We start from the raw sequence: 23,360 nt of genomic DNA, 5'->3' as shown, positions 1-23,360 counted from the left end.
AGAGCCACAAAGGCTCTTTCTTGACAATGCCTCATGGAGGTATTTTGTTTGTTTGTTTGTTTGGGGAACAGAGAGGTACTGAGGCTTGAACTTGGCCTCATGCTCGCTATTATGACACAGTATAACCACTACGCACCATCTTCACCAGGGGCCACAAATCAATGTTCGGAGATGGAAGAGAGAACAGCCTAGCAGAGACTTCTGAGCCTGCCATGGTCCCCAGCACATTCCTGAGATTCACCACAGCCCCAGTAGAGGGTTAGAGGCTCCCAGAAATACCTTTGTCATAGGCATCTTAAAGCACCTCCCTCTCTTATCAATCAATTTGAAGTGTTTGCCACTATCCAGCATATTTTTAAATAGCTCATCCTAACTGGCAAGGCAATCTGACTGTATGATATGGGGCAGAAGCCAAAGACATTTTGTCCTGTTCTCTAGTGACTCAATCAGATACTAGGAGATTGTCCACTTTGTTTCACTCCTTCACTTTAGTTTTCCTCTTTTCCCATTTTCTTCTCTTGCCTAGTTGGGGATTGAACTCGAGAGCTTTGAGGTATATCCTTAGTCTACTTTCCTTTCAAATGAATTGTGTTAAAACTCAGTAAGCCTGGTACTTAAGGGAAGATACCAGAGTTAATATCTTTCAAGAATAAAGAAAGGACAGTGCTATTGTGGTGGTATAGCAATATACCCTCTTCATTACCTCATTCTTTCCCAGGTAGATATGAGCTCAATGTAATCTCCCACACAAAGAATGGAAGGGAGGGTGGTAGTAGTAATGCTGGTAGGAGAAAGTTTATGTGGGAAAGAGTATTAAAAGCTACACTCCCAGATGTCCAAAGCAAAAGAACCATCTTTAAATCCTAGATGGAATAACTGGGTTCTATAACCTTGGCTAGCTCCTCACTGTAGAGTTAGTTATCACTGAAACTGGGAAAAGAGATGAGTATCTAATTTCTATTATAAGCCCTTAGGAGGAAGGCAATGATAGTTTATAGATGTTAGGTTTTTGATTTTTTACTTTAAATTCAAATGTATTGGGTGGTAGACCAGTATAAACTCTAGAGACTCAAAACCATATTATTCTTGGCTATTTCTGAGAAAATGGATGTGAATATATCAGATGTACTACCATTCTGAACTGTTATGTTCTTGAGAGCAACAAAGCCATTAGTAACAGCATCAATCATCCTTCTCCATGCTGTTGACTGCAAAGGCGAAGGCCCTGCATCAGATTTTAATCACTGGGAAGGGTAGTCAAGTTGGGACATGGCAGGCATGTTTCCCACCAAGAAGGCAGAGCATCTCTGCCAGGCTCGATGCTTCTGCTTCTTCCCAGGCTTGTCCTTGACACTTTGGCAAAGCACATAGCACAAGCATCCATCAGCAGCCCTGCTAGAAACCAGCCAAGCTCTCATGCTAACACCAGTGCATTCACAACCTTTGTCCCAGTGTTTGTGGAGGAGCTTCGTCTGAAACCACAGGAGAGGGAAAAGAATCTTCAAATAAGACCACCAAGGGGATGACCACCAGGCAGACAGGCTTACTACTGGGAAGCCACCTAGGCCGGAAAGGGGAACCCTGTGAACATGATTGGCCACCATCACCCTAACTCTTGCCTCAGAGCAATTTGTACCCTAGAAAGAGGGAAGTTCCATTTACTGGTGGAATTGGAAAAAAAGGAGAGAAGGGGAACCATTCCTCTTTCATTGACAAAATCAACACTGGAGAGCAAGACCTGATCTGGGGTGCAAATAATTTGTTAATAACACAGGCCACTAATGACTCTAATAGGTCTGGGTAAAAGGACTGAGGGATGAATGCATACTATTTATTGGTGCCTCTTAATATGTGATAAGAAGGTTGCAATTGGATAAAACCAAAGCTTGAGATCTGGGGTGGATAAATGATCAAACCAGTACTTGGTGTATATACAGTATGCAGAGCTTTTAGAATAAACATCCAGAATTCTCTTACTTCTTCTGACACAATAAGCTCTCTCCACTTGGATACTCCTCTACCTGGAATTTGGAGCTCACACCCTCTTTGCACTTCCTGTCACAACATGAATCTACTTGAGCTTCTGAAAGTTCACTCACAAGAGACTTGTGAAATGACTCATTAATGTGATTCTGATGACTCGCCACTTTGGCATGTCTTTGGGACTCTTCTCCATTGGTGAATAAGTAGGAGTGTCTTGAAACTGGGTTTTCAGCTAAAGCCCATCTTGCCCTGCAGTGTCCAAAGGCCTAGTAGCTAATCTAAAGACTCTAAAGAGAGAAACGACCAAACTTCCTTCTGTAACATCATGCTCTTTACATGGTACTGTACTCTACATAAAAACACAATCCTTATTTTTTGACGAAGTCTGGTCTTCACCTTTATAAAAGGGTTCCTGTGGCTAAAAGTCCACAAAGAGAAATAAGTTTAAAAAGGTCAAAATCTTTATAGAACCTCCAATTTCATGACAGAGACCTGACTTTTGCTCAAATTCCTCCCTAAGACACATATTCAGAGTAGAATGAGACAGTCACTCTTGAAGGGAAGAGCTCAACACTGAAGAACAAAACCCTCTCAGAGCACACCAACCAGTAGAGGTTGTCTGTCTCAGGACCTCTGATCCTGGGGTTCCTGCTTGGTTCAAGCTGGGGATCCTTCAGGGCTCCAAGGACACACAAAAAGGAGAGTGGGCCTGAACTAGGCCCACAAATTCATTTCCTCAAGTGTTCCTGAGAGTAGCCTCAACTTTATCCTTGGTGGACATTTCCCATCCCTAAAATGCTGCCTCAATATTTGGTAACAGGGAGCACAAGATGCTGGCATTTAGGGCTAAGGGTCTCACCGTTACTATTCAGCGTCTTCATGATAACCTCCATCTGTGCAAATTCGTAGTTATAGTCCGGTTCTGAGGAAGCCTCGCTGGCTGCATCCAAGTCATGCTCTGCGGGACTTGTTTCCTTTTCAAAATCTCTCAACCAATCTCGTCGTTTCCTCTTAGGTAAGTTAATTCTGTGTAGGTTTTTCACCATTAAAGAAAATCAACTTATTTGTAATGTGGAAAAATGCGTATTGAAAATAGAAGAGAACACAAAGATGTTACCTAAAAAAGTGATTATTCCCCCATAGGATCCGATCACCGTGCCACAGCTGGGTGATGCTGCACACAAGGCCACCATTCACACAGGACCTAAAGGAACACAAAAGAAGACATCAGGAACAAGAAAGAGCATGAAATCCAGCTCTGACACTAAGAGATAACTAAAGAGCTTTCACTCCATAGATTTATTTCAACAAATACCAGTAGGAATAACAATCTGTACACTATAACAGCCTACACCATGATGTCACCGATGGCCACCAGACTTCATGACCTGACATGTGTTCTTATTCTGATGGAGACAGAATTGTCATCAAAGGGAAAGTTGGTCAAAATTTGCAAAATCAGGGTTGGAATGAAGCCTGGGTTGGATTCCTCAGGATCACATCATCAGAAAAAGCTGGAAGTGGTGCTGTGGCTCAAGTGGTAGAGCGCTAGCCTTGAGTGAAAGAAGCTAGGAACAGTGCCCAGGCCCTGAGTTCAAGCCCCAGGACTGGCAAAAAAAATAAAAAAATAAAAAATTCGCAAAATCAAAAAAACATACATTCAAGGAATAATAGCTCATCACAATAAAGGAGGTTTTGCTGGTAATTTAGAAGCAAACTACTGGGGTAAAGGTTTGTTAATTAAAGGTAAATTTGTTAGAAGGTGAAATTTGATGGAGGGAAATAATGGGTATTATTTTGACTTCCAATTTTTCCAGCAAGTTTCTTCTATAATTGTGTTATCTGAGTCCTGATCTCTATAGGACTCTAAAGCTCAGAGTTATATAGTAAGTGAGCACTGGAACTCATGTAATGAAAACAGTCACTGCTTCATAGCAGTAGTTCAACTCTGACGACAAAGGTCTTTATTAGTAATAATAGAGTTAGGGGCTTCTAAATGTGGTTACACTACTGTATAAAAAGAAAGCAAACCTCATAGAGATCTACTATATCCTGAGCTTTGATGTAACTGAAGCAAAGGAAAAAAAATCCACAAAGAGATAGCTTCCTCTCTGTGAAAAGGAGACACAAAAGGCATGTGAAGTTGCTGCATATTTCTCTTACCTTGCATTTTCTTTCGGAGTAAGAGTGACATCTCCATCAGAAGCAATATCAATCTCACAGTGCTCAGGTTGAATCCCTATACCAAAGAGCTGGATATCCTGAGAAGTATCTGCACCCACTCTGGTGTGATCCTAAGAATACATGTTTAAAGAAAAAGGAAAACCCCACACTTATAAGTAAGCCAATGAAATCTGATCAGAGTCAGTCTGAATAACCTAGCAAGATATATATGACAATACAAAAAAATAAATCATGCTACAGATCTGCAGCATTAGAATTCCTATGCTTACCCTTAACAGACTTAACTTCTTAACGCATGGATGGCTGGGAATATGGCCTAGTGGTAAAGTGTTCGCCTCATATACATGAAGCCCTGGGTTTGATTCCTCGGTACCATATATATAGAAAAAGTCAAAAGTAGCACTGTGGCTCAAGTGGTAGAGTGCTAGCCTTGAGCAAAAAGAACCCAGGGACAGTGCTCAAGCCCTGAGTTCAAGCCCCAGGATTGGCAACCCCGCCCCCCCAAAAAAACCGCATGAGTGCTGTGGGCATGCAGATTAGAGTGACTAAGTACTTACACCTTATACACACAAGTATCACAACAACCAGTGGCCTAGTCACTGTTTTCCCACCACTCATTAACCTGTTGCTTTACAAAATAGTTAACCTGTCTTCTCTGTTGCATAGAAAATAGTATTTCCCTATGCAACAGAGAACACTTGGTCTTCTAAAATTAGGATTCAGAAAGCATTTCTTCACTCATTTTCCTAAATGAACAGATCTTAAGTTGGTTCATAGACTCTCAATAAGTCATGGGCTATTTGTACCATATTTCATCTGGGAAAAACAGAACAGAGAAGATCACAGAAGACAGAAGCCCCATACTTCAACTGTAGTTCATTCTCCACTGCATTTTATATATTCCCTGGAAAGATTGGGATCTTGAACAAAGTGATGTCCATCAAACATTTTATAAGTAGGTAATTCACATTTAAATATGTGGACAGTGTATGTAAGCTGCCTTCAAGGCCCAAGCCCTAAACCTTCCAATTACCACATATTTCTATATACTGCCATAACCTTGTGACATGTATAAGTGTGTGAGGGTGGAGGAGGGCGAGGGTTAGATATGCCCTCCCTAATAGTCAATTGGATGCCCTATATTATTGTCAATGATGGGTCTCATTTGAGATGTCATAATTGGGTACTGACAAATTAACTAGCAGTTACAAAAGGATTGCCAGACAATCTGGCATTTCTGAAACCTTTAGGAAAGTCCAAGAAGTCAAAACTACATTAATAAAAATAGTAAGATGCCATTTGCCTCTCCTCTGTCATCATGAATGCATAGTGGAGTTTTTTTTTTTTTTGAAGGTTACCTGGTGTGTGGTAACATTGTCATTCTTTTGAAATCATATTAATTTTAAACTGTCAGCAGTTTTAAGCACTAATGCAATTAACATAGACAGATAGAACCTAGGCACACAAAGTTCTTTGGAATCCTGGATACTTCTCAAGAGTGTGAGTAGGTTCTAGAGCCAGAAACTGTGACAATAACCCATCCAACATGGTCAGTGCATACTAAGGCCAAAATAACAACGGCAAGAAGTGATTAGAAGGCAACAGTCTTTTTTTAAACATAGGTTTAAAGAAAAGGCAGGCATGGAAAAGCTAGGATTCTACTCTAATCTCTTGGACCTTTGTAAGCACATGTGGATCTTTAGATCTCTTTAGAATTTACTCAGAACATAATTGAGAACCTCCAGGGCTTCTCAGGTTGGCTGAACCCAGTCTCAGAACCCATGTCACCTCACATTTGGAGCTTTTTTTTCTTTTTCTTTTTATTGATCATAGGGTTTAAACTTAGGGCCTGCATGCTCTGAGCTTTTTTGCTCAAGGGTAGCACTCTACCACTTGGAGCCACAGTGCCATTTCTGGTTTTCTGGTGGTTAACTGGACATAAAGACTCTCACGGACCTTCCTGCCCCAGCTGGCTTCAAAGCACATCCACAGATTTCAGTCTTCTGATTATCTAGTATTATAGATGTGAGCCACTGGCATCTGGCACATTTGGAACATTCTATATATGTGAGGATCATGTGGACACCATGAGGTGACCAGTCACGTCTCTCTGATGCCGGCACTCCCCAGGAATCTACCCCAATTGCCAGGCTCAAATTGAGTTTTTCAATAATACAGGTCTATATTATCTTTTGGTTTATGGTTTTTGGTGCCAGTCCTAGGGCTTGAACTCAGGGCCTAGGCACTGTCTCTCTCAGCTTTTGTCCTCAAGGCTAGCACTCTCCTACTTAAGCCACGGTTCCACTTTTGCTTTTTGGGTGGTTCACTGAAGATAAATGTCTCATAGACTTTCCTGCCAAGACTGGCTTCAAACCTGGATCCTCAAATTGCAGCCTCTTGAGTGACTAGGATTATAGGTGTGAGACAATGGTACCCATCCTTTGTTTTACTTTATTTATTTATTTTTATTTATTTATTTATTTATTTTGGCAGTCCTGGGGCTTGGACTCAGGGCCTGAGCACTGTCCCTGGCTTCTTTTTGCTCAAGGCTAGCACTCTGCCACTTGAGCCACAGCGCCACTTCTGGCCATTTTCCATATATGTGGTGCTGGGGAATTGAACCCAGGGCTTCATGTATACGAGGTAAACACTCTTGCCACTAGGCCATATCCCCAGCCCCACTTTTTTTATTTTTTATTTTGTCAGTCATGGGGCTTGAACTCAGGGCTTAGGTGCTGTCCCTGCGTTCTTTTGCTCAAGGCTCATGATCTACCACTTTGAGCCACAGTGTCATTTCCATTTTTCTTGAGGTTAACTGGAGATAAGAGTCTTATGGCCTTTTCTGCCAGGGCTGGCTTTGAACCATGATCCTCAGAACTCAGCCTCCTGAGTAGCTAGTATTACAGGCATGACCCATTAATGCTTGGCCTTTGCTTTACTTTTAATGACAGTTATGAATTAAAAAAAGAAAAATCATGGAGACAGGCATCGAGGTCCAACTGGGAATATTATGTGAAGGATTCAGGATTGCAGCTATCTGTCTACTTACACACCCTCTCACCTTTAAATAATATACCAGAAGTTCATTGAGAGCAGGGTCTGCATTCAGGTTGACCAAGTAGCACTTGTCATCCCCCACTTTGATACCAGAGGTCTCCAGAGAAATCCCCATGCTCTCAAGCTGTCGTTGTCTCTCCTGGGCACAAAAATAGACAAAAGCAGGGGACTGTTATTTGTTACTCTATTCACAAGACGTATCCATGGAAAGAGTAAGTCACTGTTTCTGGGGACAATGCCAATGAGATGACACATTCTACTCAGCTCAACCAAACTTACTAAGAGCCTGCAGTATTTGACATCTTATGAAAGTCACAGGGGAACCAAGGGGGAGCCCGACACCATCTCAGCCATTAAGGAGGTTAAGAGTCTCACAGAGAGAATAAAACCATAGAATTGGAATTCAAAAGAAGAGAGAACACTATGCCCTGGAGGAAGACATAGAGCTGAAGGCCTTCAAAGGATGGAAATCATGAAGGGTTAAGAGACCAGAGGAGGCCATAGCAAGAGTGTATGGTTGAGAGAGCTCTTGAATCATTAAAAGGATTGGAACAGGAAGAAGTGAGTGTGTAGTAAGATAAAATATATGGTGCTCTAGCAAGGAATCATAGAGAATCACAGCACAAGCTCTAGTACATGATTTGAGGAGCTAAGAACACCTAGTAAATAGGGGAAGGCAGCCAGGGGCTGGTGGCTCACATCTGTAATCCTAGCTACTCAGGAAGCTGAGATCTGAGGATCGTGGTTTAAAGCCAGTCCAGGTAGGAAGGTCTGTGAGACTCTAATTAACCACAAGATATCTGGAGTGCTGTGGCTCAAAGTGGTAGTGCACTAGCCTTGAACAAAAGAGCTGAGGGACAGCACTCAGGCCCTGAGTTCAAGCCCCAGGTCTGGCACAGAAAGAGGGGGGAGGAGAGGAGGAGGGAGGGAGAGAGGAAGGGAGGGAGGGGAGAAGGCAGGGGAGAAGGCAGGGGAAATGGGGTTAAAAGAGCAGGTTGGTGACCCTACAGTTGAATGCCATGAATTCATACATTCCTTCATTCAACAAACATTTGTTCAAGAATTATCTAATAGGAGCTACATTGTAGTAGGTCCTGATTTAGGGCTAAGACTACAATAGTGACTAAAACTTAAGTCCCTCCTTTCATGAATATATTCATTCTAATGAGAGGAAACAGACCATAAAAACAGATATGTTGTAAGTATAGTCCCAAATGGTGTCAGGTGCTATGGAAAACAATACAGCAACAGGAGAGGGAGAAAGTGTGTGCATCTGTTATCTGTAAGAATCATATAAGCATACACTGGACTGAGGTGCACTGACTGCTTTTTAACTGACTGAAGAGGGATGGCCCAATATTTCCCAGTGGTCAGTAGAATTAAAACATTCATGAAACGCATACTGTAGAGAGATACATAACACAACTCTAATACCACTGCAGAATTAGTCCTTGATTTATACTTTATTGAAGCTCTTATAGTATTTTCTAATAAGCACAAAGAATCAAACACACTGAAAGAGTGGTATGTATATATGTCACAAATTCTCTGCCAATAAGAGCTTTCATTCTTATGTTCTGTCAAGTGATGTAAGATCACAAAATGGACTTTAGTTAAAATGAGAACAGTAGGGGCTGGGGATATAGCCTAGTGGCAAGAGTGCCTGCCTCGGATACACGAGGCCCTAGGTTCGATTCCCCAGCACCACATATACAGAAAACGGCCAGAAGCGGCGCTGTGGCTCAAGTGGCAGAGTGCTAGCCTTGAGCGGGAAGAAGCCAGGGACAGTGCTCAGGCCCTGAGTCCAAGGCCCCAGGACTGGCCAAAAAAAAAAAAAAAAAATGAGAACAGTAACCATGAAAGGCATTTCCTGTAGGCTTGCCTGTTCAAGCACAGAACTCCTGACCACTTCTAGCAATACACAGAGCAAACTGTAAACTGATACAAGACACAGTCAGTGTCTAAACGGATCCGTGTTGTCTCTGGGTCACCAGAAAGAAAGAGTTTTTGAGGATGGCAGGAGATGGTGTAGAAAAGACAACATATCAAAGGAGAATCACAGTGTTTTAGGCCTAAAGTATCAGGTTACCTGTGCAATCTCTTCTGTTCTCCTCAGCTTCTCTTCCCATGTCACAGTTAGCTCTTTTATCAGCTTTTCAGACTCTTCAAGCTTCTCCTTCAGTTCTGGGGCCTTCATGGCCTTTAAAGGAAATCAGAGACATCTAGCATTATACAGGAGACATACACTTACATTACAGACATATATGTCCTTCTTAAGAAAGTATCAACAGTCTATTGGAAGCAATTACTTCACCCACTGTTAGAGTGGACGTTAGCCCTCTAGTAATCAAATTCTAAATAATACTGGTACACCTGTCTCAAGGAGAAAAACACCATTGCCACAAATGAAAATAAGACAAATAGCTAACAAAATCATTGTATGAGTCATAGTTAATGATCACATTTAAAGACTGAAACAATGCTAAAATTCATCTTTGAAATACCAAAGGAGGAAAAATAAAGTTGTTTTTTTAGGTATACTTCTTTTTCAGTAGTCAGAGTTCAATGCATACCACCAATAAACACATTCCAAGCCAGGGACCATTGTCTATCGAAAGTGAAATTTCAAGATTGTGGTTCAGGGCTGGGAATATGGCCTAGTGGCAAGAGAGCTTGCCTCATTATACATGAAGCCCTGGGTTCAATTCCCAGTAATACATATATGGAAAACTGGCTGTGCTGTGGCTCAAGTGGCAGAGTGCTAGCCTTGAGCAAAAGGAAGCCAGGGACAGTGCTCAGGCCCTGAGTCCAAGGCCCAGGAATGGCAAAAAAAAAAAAAAAAAAAGATTGTGGTTCAAAACCAACTGGGGCAGGGCTGGGGATATAGCCTAGTGGCAAGAGTGCCTGCCTCGGATACACGAGGCCCTAGGTTCGATTCCCCAGCACCACATATACAGAAAACGGCCAGAAGCAGCGCTGTGGCTCAAGTGGCAGAGTGCTAGCCTTGAGCGGGAAGAAGCCAGGGACAGTGCTCAGGCCCTGAGTCCAAGGCCCAGGACTGGCCAAAAAAAAAAAAAAAAAAAAAAAAAAAAAAAAAAAAAAAAAAAAAAAAAAAAACCAACTGGGGCAAGAACATCTGTGAGGCTCTTATCTTCACTTAAGCACCCAAAAAGCTGGAAGTGGAGATGTGGCTCAAGTGGTAGAGGGCTACTTTGATCTGGGACAGTGCCCAGATCCTGAGTTCAAGCCCCAAGACTGGCACAAAACAAAACAGAAATTCCAGTTATATTAACATATTAGGTGAAGATTCTTTTCATTTACTTTTAAATTAGGGGCATTTTAACCTACTCTTCTATAAGGATGATGATATATTTGGTTGTATTTATCTATCATTGGGAAGCAGGAATGTTATTTTTTTCAATAAGAATGACTCCAGAGGGGGCTGGGGATATAGCCTAGTGGCAAGAGTGCCTGCCTCGGATACACGAGGCCCTAGGTTCGATTCCCCAGCACCACATATACAGAAAACGGCCAGAAGCGGCGCTGTGGCTCAAGTGGCGGAGTGCTAGCCTTGAGCGGGAAGAAGCCAGGGACAGTGCTCAGGCCCTGAGTCCAAGGCCCAGGACTGGCCAAAAAAAAAAAAAAAAAAAAAAAAAAAAAAAAAAAAAAAAAAAAAAAAAAAAAAAGAATGACTCCAGAATCTAAATATACATATTGTAGTTTAAAAAAAATGAGGGGGAAATTTGGTACCAGTTACTCAAATGTATTAAGGATCAGATAATAACAGTTTGAAGCCAGACAAGGCAGAAAAGTCTATAAGACTGCATTTCAAAATAATCAGGAAAATGCCAGGTTTGAGGTGTGGTTCAAATGATAAAGCACCATCTCTAAGCAAGCAGGTTAAGTGAGAGCATGAGGCCCTGAGTTCAAACCACAGTACCTGCACACAAAAAAACTTTATGTGACAATGATTTGCTTTGATGTCCTAAGTTATCCAGAGGCTCTACAGAGTAAAGCCCCATGAGCAAGAAAGCTGATAAGAGCTTAGACTAGAAGCTGGAATGGTGATGATCTAGAAGCTGTCTTAGTACTCCTCAGAGCCTGAGAGACATTTAGTGCTGAATATACATCTCGAGTTCCTGGTAGAACCACGTGGCTCCCCTTCTCTTTTCCTTGGCCAAGTGTTTCCCTAGCTACATGGTCCAGGTAATAAGGTAACGGTGGAAGTGTAAACTCAGGAACAGGAAGCAGGCAGACAGTCCACCAATAAACAGATTTCAGAACCATTACACTTTTCTCCTGGGGTTACAATTCTTTAAACTTTATCAGCATTTTGACTTCTCTGGAGTCTTTCAAACTCTTCTTAGCATCAGCAGAGATAAGGCAAAATAAAAACTAACTTTTCCTGAATACTTACTATACACAAGGCATTTAGGGAAGCATTTTCCAACATTTTTAAAAAATCATTGTTGGGTTGGGGGTTAGAGACGAACATATTAATAAAACATGGCTTCCTGTGCTTTCAGAACCCACAGTAGAAGACAGAGAGGTGAACAAAAAGGTATAAATGTATCTGCACCTGGTATACCTATGCTCATTAATGGCTATTACTCCTCCCCCTCCCATTAAAATGGAGTCAGAAGAGAGTGATGTGAAAAAATATCAACTTAGAAATACTAGGTACAAGAGCCAGAGATATGGCTCGATGGTAAGAACACCTGGCTAGCAAGTGTGAGGCCTTGCGTTCAAACCCTAGTACCACCAAAAAAAGAAAAAGAAGTATCAGGTTAGGTCTATGCCTAAGTCCTGCAAAGGGCAGCATATGACTTAAGAAGGCAATGATACCCAACTCCTCTGAAAACTGCAAGGCTTTGTGGAAACAGTCTACAATGTTCATAAAACTTGGCTCTGAGGATTACACATTTGAAGTTCAAGGATCCACTGATTTAAAGAAGCAAACAAATTTGGTAGTTGCAGGAATGATCTCATTTGCCTCCGTGTCTGCAAGTTGCTAGGACAGGAATCCTGTGTTACTCATGGTGACAATTCACAATGCTTATTAACAGAGTCCATGCCAATAAACATGAGAATGTTGAATCACAAGGAGATGACAGAGCACTGCAAGCAAGCATGACCTTGCTTGTCAGAAAATGAAGTCAAGGAACTTCAAAGAGAGGGAGCCCTGAGCTAGTCTCACCTCAGCCTGTGAGAGCTGCTCTCTGAGTTTCTCTACTTCCTCCCGCAGCTCTCGGATGACTTTGGCATTGGGGTCCTCATTCACAACAGCATGGTTCACAATCCTTTTGGCTCGATCTGCATATCTTAGTGTGGAGAGGGTCTCCTCATAGTTGTCTGCTGCGGGGCTGATGGTAGCTATCATAGAAGTCTGGCTGTTGCCCCCCAAGTTGTCCTGGAAAGCATTTCAAACAGCATCTTAGGGAAGCCCATTTGATTGGAACAGTAAATCTGCACAAATGACATTGCTCTCCATGAAGAAAATGCTATGCAGAAACATGTTCACATTACTAATTTCATGACAAGAAGTAATGTGGCCAATTTATTCAAAGCTATAACGGATACCTGTCAAGCAACACTGTAGTAGGATAAAAGGCAAGGGGCAACTGTGCATTCTGGTGGCTGGGAATTAGGCTGACAGTATGCGTTCGGCTAGTTTGACATGTACCTTTTCTCCAGTCACAACTGAAATAGCCAGTTTTCAGTTGGCAAAGAACAGCAGAGCAACCACGGCTTACCTTAAGCAGCCAAGTGAGGACTGAATCTCGATAAGGCACAAACTTGTTTTTTCCTTTGCCAGCTGCCTGGTCAGCCAGTGATGATATAACCAACCCCAAGGTTGTAAGGGACCTGCCAAGAGAAACAAAGTGTTCATTTTATGGAATGTTTTATTTATTTTTTTAAATAAAATAACAGTCCTTCTAGATAACAAGTTTAAAATATGCAGAGCAATGTGGGCATCATCAAATCTTCATTAATACACCAAAAAGCTGAGAAAAGGAAAAACAGAAAAGAACTCTATTAATTGGAGAGAGAGAGAGAGAGAATTTAGAATTCCTATGAGAAAAATCCTTCTCTGTACTTGGAGAGGAGATCTATAGTACTGAGGGGTGAAGGATACCTCTTGGGGTGCAGTTAAGTGCCAATTGCTTTTGAAATCGGGCTGCCTAGGCTGCCCTCAAACTCAAGATCTTCCTGTCTCAGCCTCCCAAGTATCTGGATTACAGTAATGTCCCAGTGTACCCAGCTCAAAGAGCACTTTTAAAAGGAAATCAGTTAGATCACAAAATTAGCAGCCGAAAAACAGATGCCTGAGCAGATCTCATAGGACTGCAAGGAGGGTTACGTGATATCACAAAGGAATTACTTAAAAAAGTTAAATGCTGGGATTGGAAGCATGGCACTAACCAATGAGCAAAAGCATCAAGTTCTAGTCCTGGACAAAAGAAAAAAAATTAAGTGTTACTATTTTAAGAAGCCCCCAATCTTTAGATCTTTTATCTAGAGTTCTTGGGTAGGGCAGGGAATGAAGATGGCTGACTGGAGAGGAAAGAAGAAAGTTGGGTGAGTAAACAACATTTATAAACATATAACCATGGTGTGTGTGTGTGTGTATATATATATATACATACATACATACATACACACACATATATATTTCATTCATTCTTTGGTGGTCTTGAGGATAAATGCAGAGCATAATATATGCTTAAGCAGGGGTTCTACCACCAAATAACTAACACCTACTGCCCATCATGTTTAAAGATAGAATTTAAAAAAATGGATTCTACTGAACACTGTTCTTGGGAATCTAATATATGTTGCACTTGGATTTCTGTTATCGAGTAAGTTTGGAAATGATGATCTGTAAGTTGCATTGTCTTCATTCTTGCAGAACTTCTCAGAGTTTTTAGTACTATGATTCTCTGAAAGAAGGATTTTATAAATGAGTTCCTCACAATTACTTGTCCAGGAATTCTTTTTTCTCCCAGAACCACTCCCTTTCAGTGTTTCATGGGAACCTTTGGGGAAAATGAGGGTAACCCTGTCATATACCTCAAAAGATGTGGCTACTGTATCTCAAGGATATTTTTTTTCCTTTCTAGGCCTCTCATGCTAAATACAAAGACATCTATCTAGAGTTTTTGTTGTTGTTTTATTGTTGCTTTTAACCCCCTTCCAACATGCTTAGTCCCTACAATGGACTAACTGTAATTAACAGGAACCTCTATCTACCATTGAATAGTAGATAGGTGGCCATTTTCATTCTTCCTTAATACAAATTCATATTTTGTTATTCAGGGACTAAAGCAAGGTTTTTGAGAGGAAATGAATGTGAGCCATGACAAGTCCACAAGAAGACAAAGAGAGGAAAAGAAGACAACTGTGGAGGTCAGGCTAGGCCTGTAATAGGCTACTCTATATTGTGCAGGAGAATAGTTTCCAGCTGACCCTTACCCTGAGTAACTCCATTTTGTAAAATAGTAGTTTGTGTCATGGGGCAAAACAACTCTATATCTTGTTTGCCAATTAAGCCACCACCATCTGTCCAGCACAAAGCACAAGGCAACTTATTTATCTACATAAAATATGATCACTTATCTACATGGGAGTTGGAGATCAATAGTACTGAGATTCAAGGCCAGCCCAAGCAAAAAGTTCCTGAGATCTCATTTCAACCAACAGCTGGGCCTGGTGGTGTGTACCTGCCATTAATTACATATCCATTCTACTGAGGTAAGAAAGATCAATGGGAGGATCAAGGTTCAGATTAGTCCAGGGCAAAAAGCAAGACCCTATCTCAAAATTAACCAGAGCAAAAAGTGCTAACGGCAGGACAGTATGGGAAAGGGCCTGCCTAACAGTACTTGAGTTCAAACCTCAGTACAGTTAAAAAAAAAAATCACCTATAAATGTATCCAATTAAATCAGGAATCCAAAGACATATGGGACAAAACCATAACATATAACACACCAAAGAATGATGTGACCTCCTCACCAGGATTATATCTAAGGAAGGGGATTTTTCATGGGGACTATGGTAGCTTCATATCTGGGGAATGCCAGTGCTACTCCCTGAACCAGCACTGTTCTGCTTTCGGACATCCTTGTGCCCACACAACTCTGATTGGTCATGTTAATATCTTATCTAAACATTTGAAGTGATTCTTCTTGCCTCTGTATCAGCTCTCTATTGGAGCTTACAGCTGGAAGGCCCCTTTAAATGTTAACAGTCATTTTAATGCTTTCTTCACCATTCTGTAGCTTATATACCTTTGTGAAGTAAAATGTGTGATCTGAGAGTCAATATTAGTAATTAATATTAGAAAAGATTCTGTTTGTCCAATGGCTCACAACTACCAAGTGAAATCAGGAGTACTTGGTGAATGAATGCCCACATAACTGACATAGCTTGTGAATTTATTGTTATGCAACAAATTCTGACAGTGTGGAAAGACGTGAATGTGTCTGTTTATAACATAGCTCACTTGTGACAACAGCATCCCATAAATATTAGAAAAAAATAAATGTAGGCGGCTGTAATGAACTATGTGACTCCATCCTGGAAGTGATATATATGAATATTCCTGGAATAAGTGTCCAGTCAAACCCATTTTTTGGAAATGCTACTACATACTTTACTATTAACCACAGAAATTGAGGTGGAAACCAGACGGACATCACACTCACTAGACAACTACTATTTGCACTTTGTGAATGGCCTCCTTGAAAAGGAATGTCTGGCATTAGAGAGAGTGTTCATGAGCTACACAAGTGTACAGAGAAGCTAAAACAGGCAGACTCCAGCCATTGGGAAAAGGCTTTTCGGCCTCGCCCCACTTTCCGTAGATGGGTGGATAGCAACTAGCTCTTACAGATAGACTCACTGTGAAATGGTCTACAGATCTACACCACCTGCTCCAGTGCATTCTTTGGTAACGCAACCATGAAGCATCTTCAGTTCTTCAAATGGAAGGAGGACTGTGTGCTTTGAAGCTCTTAAGAGCTTTGGGAGAGATGAGCCCCTAAATCCACAGCCCATTAAGTAGACACTGAAGGCTATGTGATGTCGCTGACAGGTCTGCTTAAAGGGATTATTAATGCTGTATCCAAAGAAGCCCAGCAAGGAGTCTGAGAGAGAGATTAAGAAATATGTTGATTTCTTTAATTTCAGTATTCAACTGGCCACTGATTATAAGGTTTAGAAAGCCAGTTAGGCAGTCATTTCGATTTATTATTTCTTTTTATTAGCACACAGTTCCCTATGTGCTAGACCTACTCTATGTACTTTAGAGAAAGCAACTAATTTTGTCTTCATACTAATCCTACTCATTAGCTGTTTTCTTTATAAATGTATAAACTGAGGCACAAAAGCTCACATAGCTGAGTTTGTCTAGCCAAGAAACTACAGTGTCTCCTCTGGAAAGCCCTCCCTGACCCTTCAGCACTGCTTTAAACCCCTTCCCTGTGCTTCCATTGTACTCTGTGCAAGTTTCTGTGGCAAGTCTATTAGTCCAATTGTCCCAAAAGTTTTCCTTCCCTACTTCTGGAAGTCAGGTCCCACCATACTCATCCCTGTGTTCTTAAGGCCAAAACATATTTATTAAACTAGATCCAATAAGTACAAGTACATATCTACATCTGAAATCCTTGCAGTCATGTGCCCTGGGATTTAGAATACTTTGGCCTTCAGAAAGTTAATTTGGTTTACACACTATAGACCTAGTAACATAAGTGAGGAAAGAGGAGCATGTTGAGGAAAAGTCCATTCAGCTCCACAAGTCATTAAATAAAAGAGCTAGTTGCTGAGGGATCTAAGTCACATTATAACATAGCCTTGAAGTGGTCCTGTTATAGGCAAGAATATATATTAAAAAAATATTTTTTGCCAGTCCTGGGGCTTGGACTCAGAGCCTGATCCATGTCCCTGGCTTCTTTTCACTCAAGGCTAGTACTCTACCTCTTGAGCCACAGCACCACTTCCAGCTTTTTCTGTTTATATGGTACTGAGGAATCAAACCCAGGGCTTTTGTGCATTCTAGGCAAGCACTCTACCGCTAAGCCACAGTCTCAGCCCAGGACATAATTTAGTAGAGAAATTTAAAGAAGCACCATTAGGCTGAGAATGTGGCTTAGTGGTAGAGTGTTTGCCTTGCATACATGAGGCCCTGGGTTCAATTCCTCAGCACCACATAATAAAAAAAATTAAATTTTTTTAAATAAAAGCACCATTAGTATATATGCTGAGACAAAAGTATCAGACTTTCCTAGGCAAAAAAGATCGGTGGCCTAGTGTAGTGTAGTGATTAAGCCTGGGCTTTAAAAAATTTTTTTTGAGCCTTTGTGCATCCAAATACAAGATCTACACTTGGAGCATGGTAGCTTGACACACTTTATTTAAGGCTCTCTGCCTTGGTTTCCTTATCTGTAAAATAAAGAGAAGAGACCTATGCCACAGTGCTGATAGGAAGATCAGATGAATCATTACCTGTAGGTCATTCAGAACACTGCTGACACGAAAGAACGCTCAACAAAAACCACTGTCATTCTACATTAAGGGCAAACATACCACATTCTTTATCTTTGTCACTAGTCCACTGAGCATGCAAAGGCTTGGCACCGCTGAGCATTAGTAACGGAACCTCTAGCAAAGGTGATATTCTTTGCTTTGTTATCGACTCCCTCATATCCTCATTTCTGCGTTCCTGTTCTATTTCCTGAGCTCTTGTGGAATGGAGCTCCAGGGCTGGCCTGGAATCTTGCAATGCCTCCTCATGAAATATAGCAAAATCCCTTGTTATTAGAGCAGGAGACAGGATGACTGGAAGATTAGCTCCCTACAGTAGCAGCCTTTCCCAGTGTGAGACCATGTCTGTCTGATAAAGAGAGTAACATTTCACTTCCAATGTTTAAACTTTCATGCACTAAAAATCATACCATGCCAACACCGTTGTAAAATGCAAGCTACACAAACATGTTCTTGAATGTGTTTCCTCTAGTCACATTCTCTTCTAAGTAAGATCCCAAGTTACTAAGGCTCAACAGATAAAGATAACAAGTATAAGGTAAACTATTTTCTGCTGAGCCTGGAATAAGGATAGTGGTTATGATCATTAGAGAAATTATTATAACAAACTAATATTTACTCAGGGCATACTACATACCAGGCATTGTTTTAATGGCATTCAGCCCAACAATTCTAGGAAGCAGATACTATAATTACCTCCATCTTATAGATGAGAAAAACGAGGCATTTTTTTACCCATAGTACACACATCTAGTAAGTGCTAAAAGCAGGGTTAACAGCCAGGCAGACTGTCTGAGGTGTACATTTTTCTATACAAACTCTGCTTCCTCTCACGGTTGAAAGCTGAGACTTCCTCTTGCAGATCAGGAGCCATACCAAGGATATATATGCCATATGTACCAAGGATTTGTCTGCTATGCCCAGACTGCAGAGTCAGTCGTTTCCTTCCTGCCTCTGCAGCTTCTGCTACATGGGGGAAATGAATCTCTCTGTCTCCGAGGGAATCTCCCACTCATCTTTCACGACTCTTCTCTTTCATTTTACTACAGCACAAGGCACACTGTATACAGTCAAGGCAAACAGCAAGATTCCATTGTTAGGCAAATTGCAAGATTCGATAACTGTTAGTTTTTCCTATGGTACTGAGAGGTAAACAGTAGCCTGACAAAAGGATTCAAAGCAAGATAAGCTCCCTAAGTGAACATTTAAGATGTGATTTGATTTATAAGACTGTGATTTATATTTTACCTACACTATAGACACTCCTTTGTGTTTTATTTTTATTAATTGATTAATGCTGGTACTAGGACTTGAACTCAGAGCCTCAAGCTCTTACTCAGCCTTCTTGCTCAGGATGGCATTCTATCCCTTGAGCCATGCCTTCAGCCTGGCTGGAGATGGAGTCTCAAGGACTTTTCTGCCCAGCCTGGCCTTGGATTGTAATATTCTAGGTTTTTGCCTCCTGAATAGCTAAGGTTCCAGTCTTGAGCCAGCAGTGCCCAGTTAAATGCTCCTTAATTTATGCAGGAGTTAGCTCCCAGTAAACTTATTTGAAGATGGAAACCATGAGAGTCAAAAATGCATGTGAAACACCAAACATCCAGTTCAGCTGGATGATGTATTGTAGACCACTGGGTTTTTCTCCCACGACAAAGTTGCTGAATGGGAGCTTTGGTCTGTCTGCTGCCCACTGCCCAGTTCCATTAGGCAAGATCTGATTACAAACTGATGGCTGAGAATAAATGTCCAAATTCAAAATCTGAAGTATAGTCACTATGGAGTGCAGGTTGCTACTGAACTACCATAAAGTCAAAACCACCTAAATGGAACCACCTGGAGTTGGGGACAGTCTATATATGATATACATAGGTATCTGAACCATTTGGGGGCAGGAGTACACTGCATAGCTTTCCATGGCTGAGCCTGAGTAGAGGCAGGCTGTTGCTTTGCTTCAATACAGTTTCCTAAAGTGACACACATTTTTTTGAACATATTTTCATCATAACCCTCAGTAATCCCACTACATGGGAAAGAAGCTAACATTAATATATATGTATATATATATGTGTGTGTGTATATATGTGTATATGTACACACACACACACACACACACACATTCACACACACCTCACTCAGCCTCATCTTCCCGGGTCCTTACTTGTTAATGTTGCTGCCTTCTTTCAGTCGCTCCCCTGCAGCTCCCGTTTTGGAAACTCTTTCGCTCCCGGCCAGGTCTACCAGGCTGACCTTACTGACTTTCTCTCCCGAGTTCTAGGTACAAGGAAGAAGAGAGAAACGATCCATATTAATGCAAAACTACACAGATAACCACACAGAGAGTTTATTTGAATTAGCAATGAATTTCATCATCAACTCTAAATTGAGGTGAAAATGTAAGTGATTTGCTCTCCAGGTAGCAAATGAGTACACTCAGCATTCCAGAACATAGTCTGAAAGCTGGAGATTTTGTGTGCCGAATGAAGAAATACTAGCAACTAATCTGGTTTTTATAATAACCTTCAACAACCATGACATAGATTTAGTTTTTTTCTGAGCAATTTTAGCATGAAAGGATTCATATGAAAAGTGGAATAGTGATGTTGTCATGCTAGTTAGGGTGTTAACCCACAAAACCTAATTGTGTGTGTGTGTGCATGCATGTGCGTGCGCGCGCACACATGCGCCAGTACTGGGACTTGAACTGGGGGCCTAGGATCTGTGCTTCAGCTCTTTTGCTCAAGGCTGGAGCTGTACCATAGCTTCACTTCTGCTTTTTGTTGATTAACTAGTCTCATAGATTGTCCCTGCTCAGTCTGGCTTTGAACCTGTATCCTCAGATCTCAGCCTCCTGAGTAACTAGGAATATAGGCATGAGCCATCAGTGCTCAGCTCCAAAATACAACTTTTTAAAAAAAAGTGATGGAAAGAGGACTTTAATAAATGATTTGTTCAGGGTAGCTCATTCAGTAAGGAGGCACAAAGTAGGATTTCTAGTCTCTGAATCCGCATCTGAAACAGGTCCCCAGTGTAAACACACTAAGTTCTCTCCACCCCCACAGGCTCTGTCCATTTTCTCACCCCAGACTGCAGGTCGTAAAGTGTCTGGGTGATTATGATGTTGAACACAGCATGGGAGCGGCTGCTTTCTTCATTCATGTTAGTGGCAGCCACCGTTCTAGACTTGTTTCCCTCAGACATCAATGATTCAATGTCCTAGAGGCAAAGCATTAAGAAAACACTATTAACAAAAACAGAAGAACACAGTTCTGCAACCAGGTGTGTGCTTTCAGGATGGTGTCTTTTGGGCCTGGTTCACCACCTTCCATGAAAATCTTCTTGTCTCTCCCTCATAGAGCAAGGCTTGAGCTTCTACTCCTAATAGCTTTCATGTGTCTGAAGGTCACCCACAATTCTTCTTTCTACTCAACAACTATCCTTTTGCCCTGTGAAGACTCTGAATTCCTCTTGATAAGTTTCCAGGAGAGCTAGTATTCATTAAATACTCCAGACATACAAGAACGGTAGTTATCTCATTTAATCCTAACTCTCCTGTCAGCCTGGAACAGCATTCTCCCACCTGCTCATCTGCTTCCCCTCTCCAACAAAAGTGGCTCCCTGAGGCAGGGGATTTCCCTACATTCTTTTTGTACAGTTGTTCCTATAACGTATCTGAAGCCATGGGCACTTATGAAATGTTGGCTGAGTGGATCTGTGCTAGCCAGTTTTTCACTGCTGTGGGGAAACTCCTGAGCACAATGACCTAATGGAGGGAAGTTTTCTTTGGCTCATGGTTTCAGTCCATCATGACAGGGAGGGTATAAGGGAGCCAAGCAGGTCACATCATGGCAGCCAGGAAGTACAGAGAATAAGATAAAGCCTGCTAGTGGGTATTCTCTTTTTTTTCTCTTTATTCCATCTGGGACCACAGTGCATGGGTGCTGCTGCCTGTGTTCAAGGACAGGCTTCCCCTTTTTAGTTAATGCTCTTTAGAACTGTGCTCAGGGAGATACCCGTTGGTGTCCTTTGCTATTCTTGTAGGTGCTACTTATTCCAGTCAAGATGAACCATCCCAGAACCTTATTTATGAAAGGTTTTGCATAGAAAGAGGCTTAATTTCATGGTAGTCGAATAAGTTTTTCCCTCTATATAATCAGAGGCAAGAGCTGAATGCAAGGAAGAGCTCTTTGGCTCTCACAAGTAAATGACAGAGTGACATGGACACTGCTGTTAGACCCACTGTTTTGGGAGCAAAGCACTTTAGTGAAGGTGTTGACTTAACACCTTTAAATCAGCAAATTTTCCATTCAGAATCTCAGTGCTTTTAAAGTGATGACTGGGCCCTATTTCTAATTTGAGAAACACATATACATATTTTTATTTAAGTCAGTTTAGGTTAATTTTAGTCATACTAAGTCTGAGGTGATTATGGGCCAGTTACATTCTTTAGATAGCACAAGTAAGTACTGGGATTTTTTCCATTCATTCATTCACTCACTTGTTCATTCATTTACATTCTTTAGCAACAGAAATAGTAGTTTGTTTATTATGAGACTTCCAAATTGATGACTAAGAACAGAACACTGAGTCTTGGCATAAAAACCCAGGGCAGGGAAAGAAACACAGGTCAGTCAACAGAGAAAGGAGGCTAGAGACCCTGTCAACAGAAGGGGTAGAATTAACCACCAAATACTGTAGAATCTGTCTCCAAACACATCACTTAGGAAGAACATTTTCAATGCAGTGGTAGCAATAAAAGGTCTTAGCAAGCCCAAAATGCTGGGCCTTTGTTCACACTGTAAAACCTTCACAATGAAGCAGCCTGAAGCGTGTAATTAAATGCCCTTTCCTACAAAAGTGTAGTAATTTGAAGTCATGGAGAACCAATGAACTACCATGAAGTATCCCACATGTAAATATATTTCATACCACTTACACATTCTGACTTACTGCCAGGCTGTTTCGTTTTGCTTTTGTGGTGGGCCTCGGGATGGAACCCCAGGCTTCACACATGCAAGTCATTCTATAAAAATGACACTTACCTCAAAACTAGTGACAGCCAGCTGAGATAAGCCATCTACATAAGGTCCCAACACTTTATGTTCTCGAACTTTAAGAGACTGCCTACTCCTATAAGGAGAAATTTTAAAAAAGAATGAATGAATCAGACCAAAGTTGGAAGCTTTTGTTTCTTCTTTAAGCTCAGAAACTAAGATTATAAAACTTAAAAATATTTTTTTTAATGATTAAGGAAAAGGGTTTTTCTGGGCACTGGTAGCTCATGCCTGTAATCCTAGCTGCTCAGGAGGCTGATATTTGAAGACTATGATTCAAATCCAGCCCAGGTAAGAAAGCCCATGAGAAAGTCCACCAGAAAGCCATTAGTGGAGCTGTGACTCAAAGTAGTAGAGTGCTGCCAGCCTTGAGAAAGAGAAAAAAGAAAAAGCTCAGGAACAGTGCCCAGGTCCTGAGTTTAAGCCCCATAACCAACCCCAAAAGAATAAAGGTTTGAAAAGCTACTTTATTTGGATTAGCAAAAAAGCATTCCACATATGGAATTTTTTTTATATCCTTGTCTCTATTTAAAGCAGTGTAC

General features: G+C 41.3%; 1 protein-coding gene across 5 annotated transcripts in view; it reads right to left on the bottom strand.

The window, feature by feature from the left end:
- Positions 1 to 23,360, bottom strand: part of Kif13a (kinesin family member 13A) — a 160,018-nt gene that overhangs the window by 45,051 nt on the left and 91,607 nt on the right. For all 5 annotated transcript variants that reach the window (XM_048348412.1, XM_048348415.1, XM_048348413.1 and 2 more), the window contains exons 7-16: positions 22,807 to 22,894; positions 20,846 to 20,980; positions 19,926 to 20,038; positions 12,978 to 13,089; positions 12,422 to 12,634; positions 9,314 to 9,424; positions 7,229 to 7,363; positions 4,147 to 4,277; positions 3,101 to 3,187; positions 2,843 to 3,009 (exon numbers count right to left, since the gene is read on the bottom strand). In XM_048348412.1, coding sequence (XP_048204369.1) covers positions 2,843 to 3,009; positions 3,101 to 3,187; positions 4,147 to 4,277; positions 7,229 to 7,363; positions 9,314 to 9,424; positions 12,422 to 12,634; positions 12,978 to 13,089; positions 19,926 to 20,038; positions 20,846 to 20,980; positions 22,807 to 22,894 — 1,292 coding nt within the window. The remainder of the gene's footprint in view (positions 1 to 2,842; positions 3,010 to 3,100; positions 3,188 to 4,146; positions 4,278 to 7,228; positions 7,364 to 9,313; positions 9,425 to 12,421; positions 12,635 to 12,977; positions 13,090 to 19,925; positions 20,039 to 20,845; positions 20,981 to 22,806; positions 22,895 to 23,360) is intronic.

Source organism: Perognathus longimembris, chromosome 6, assembly GCF_023159225.1.
Source record: "Perognathus longimembris pacificus isolate PPM17 chromosome 6, ASM2315922v1, whole genome shotgun sequence".
Lineage (NCBI taxonomy): Eukaryota > Metazoa > Chordata > Mammalia > Rodentia > Heteromyidae > Perognathus > Perognathus longimembris.
The sequence above is the reverse complement of the archived record's forward strand: the minus strand, read 5'-3'. Positions and strand labels throughout refer to the sequence as shown.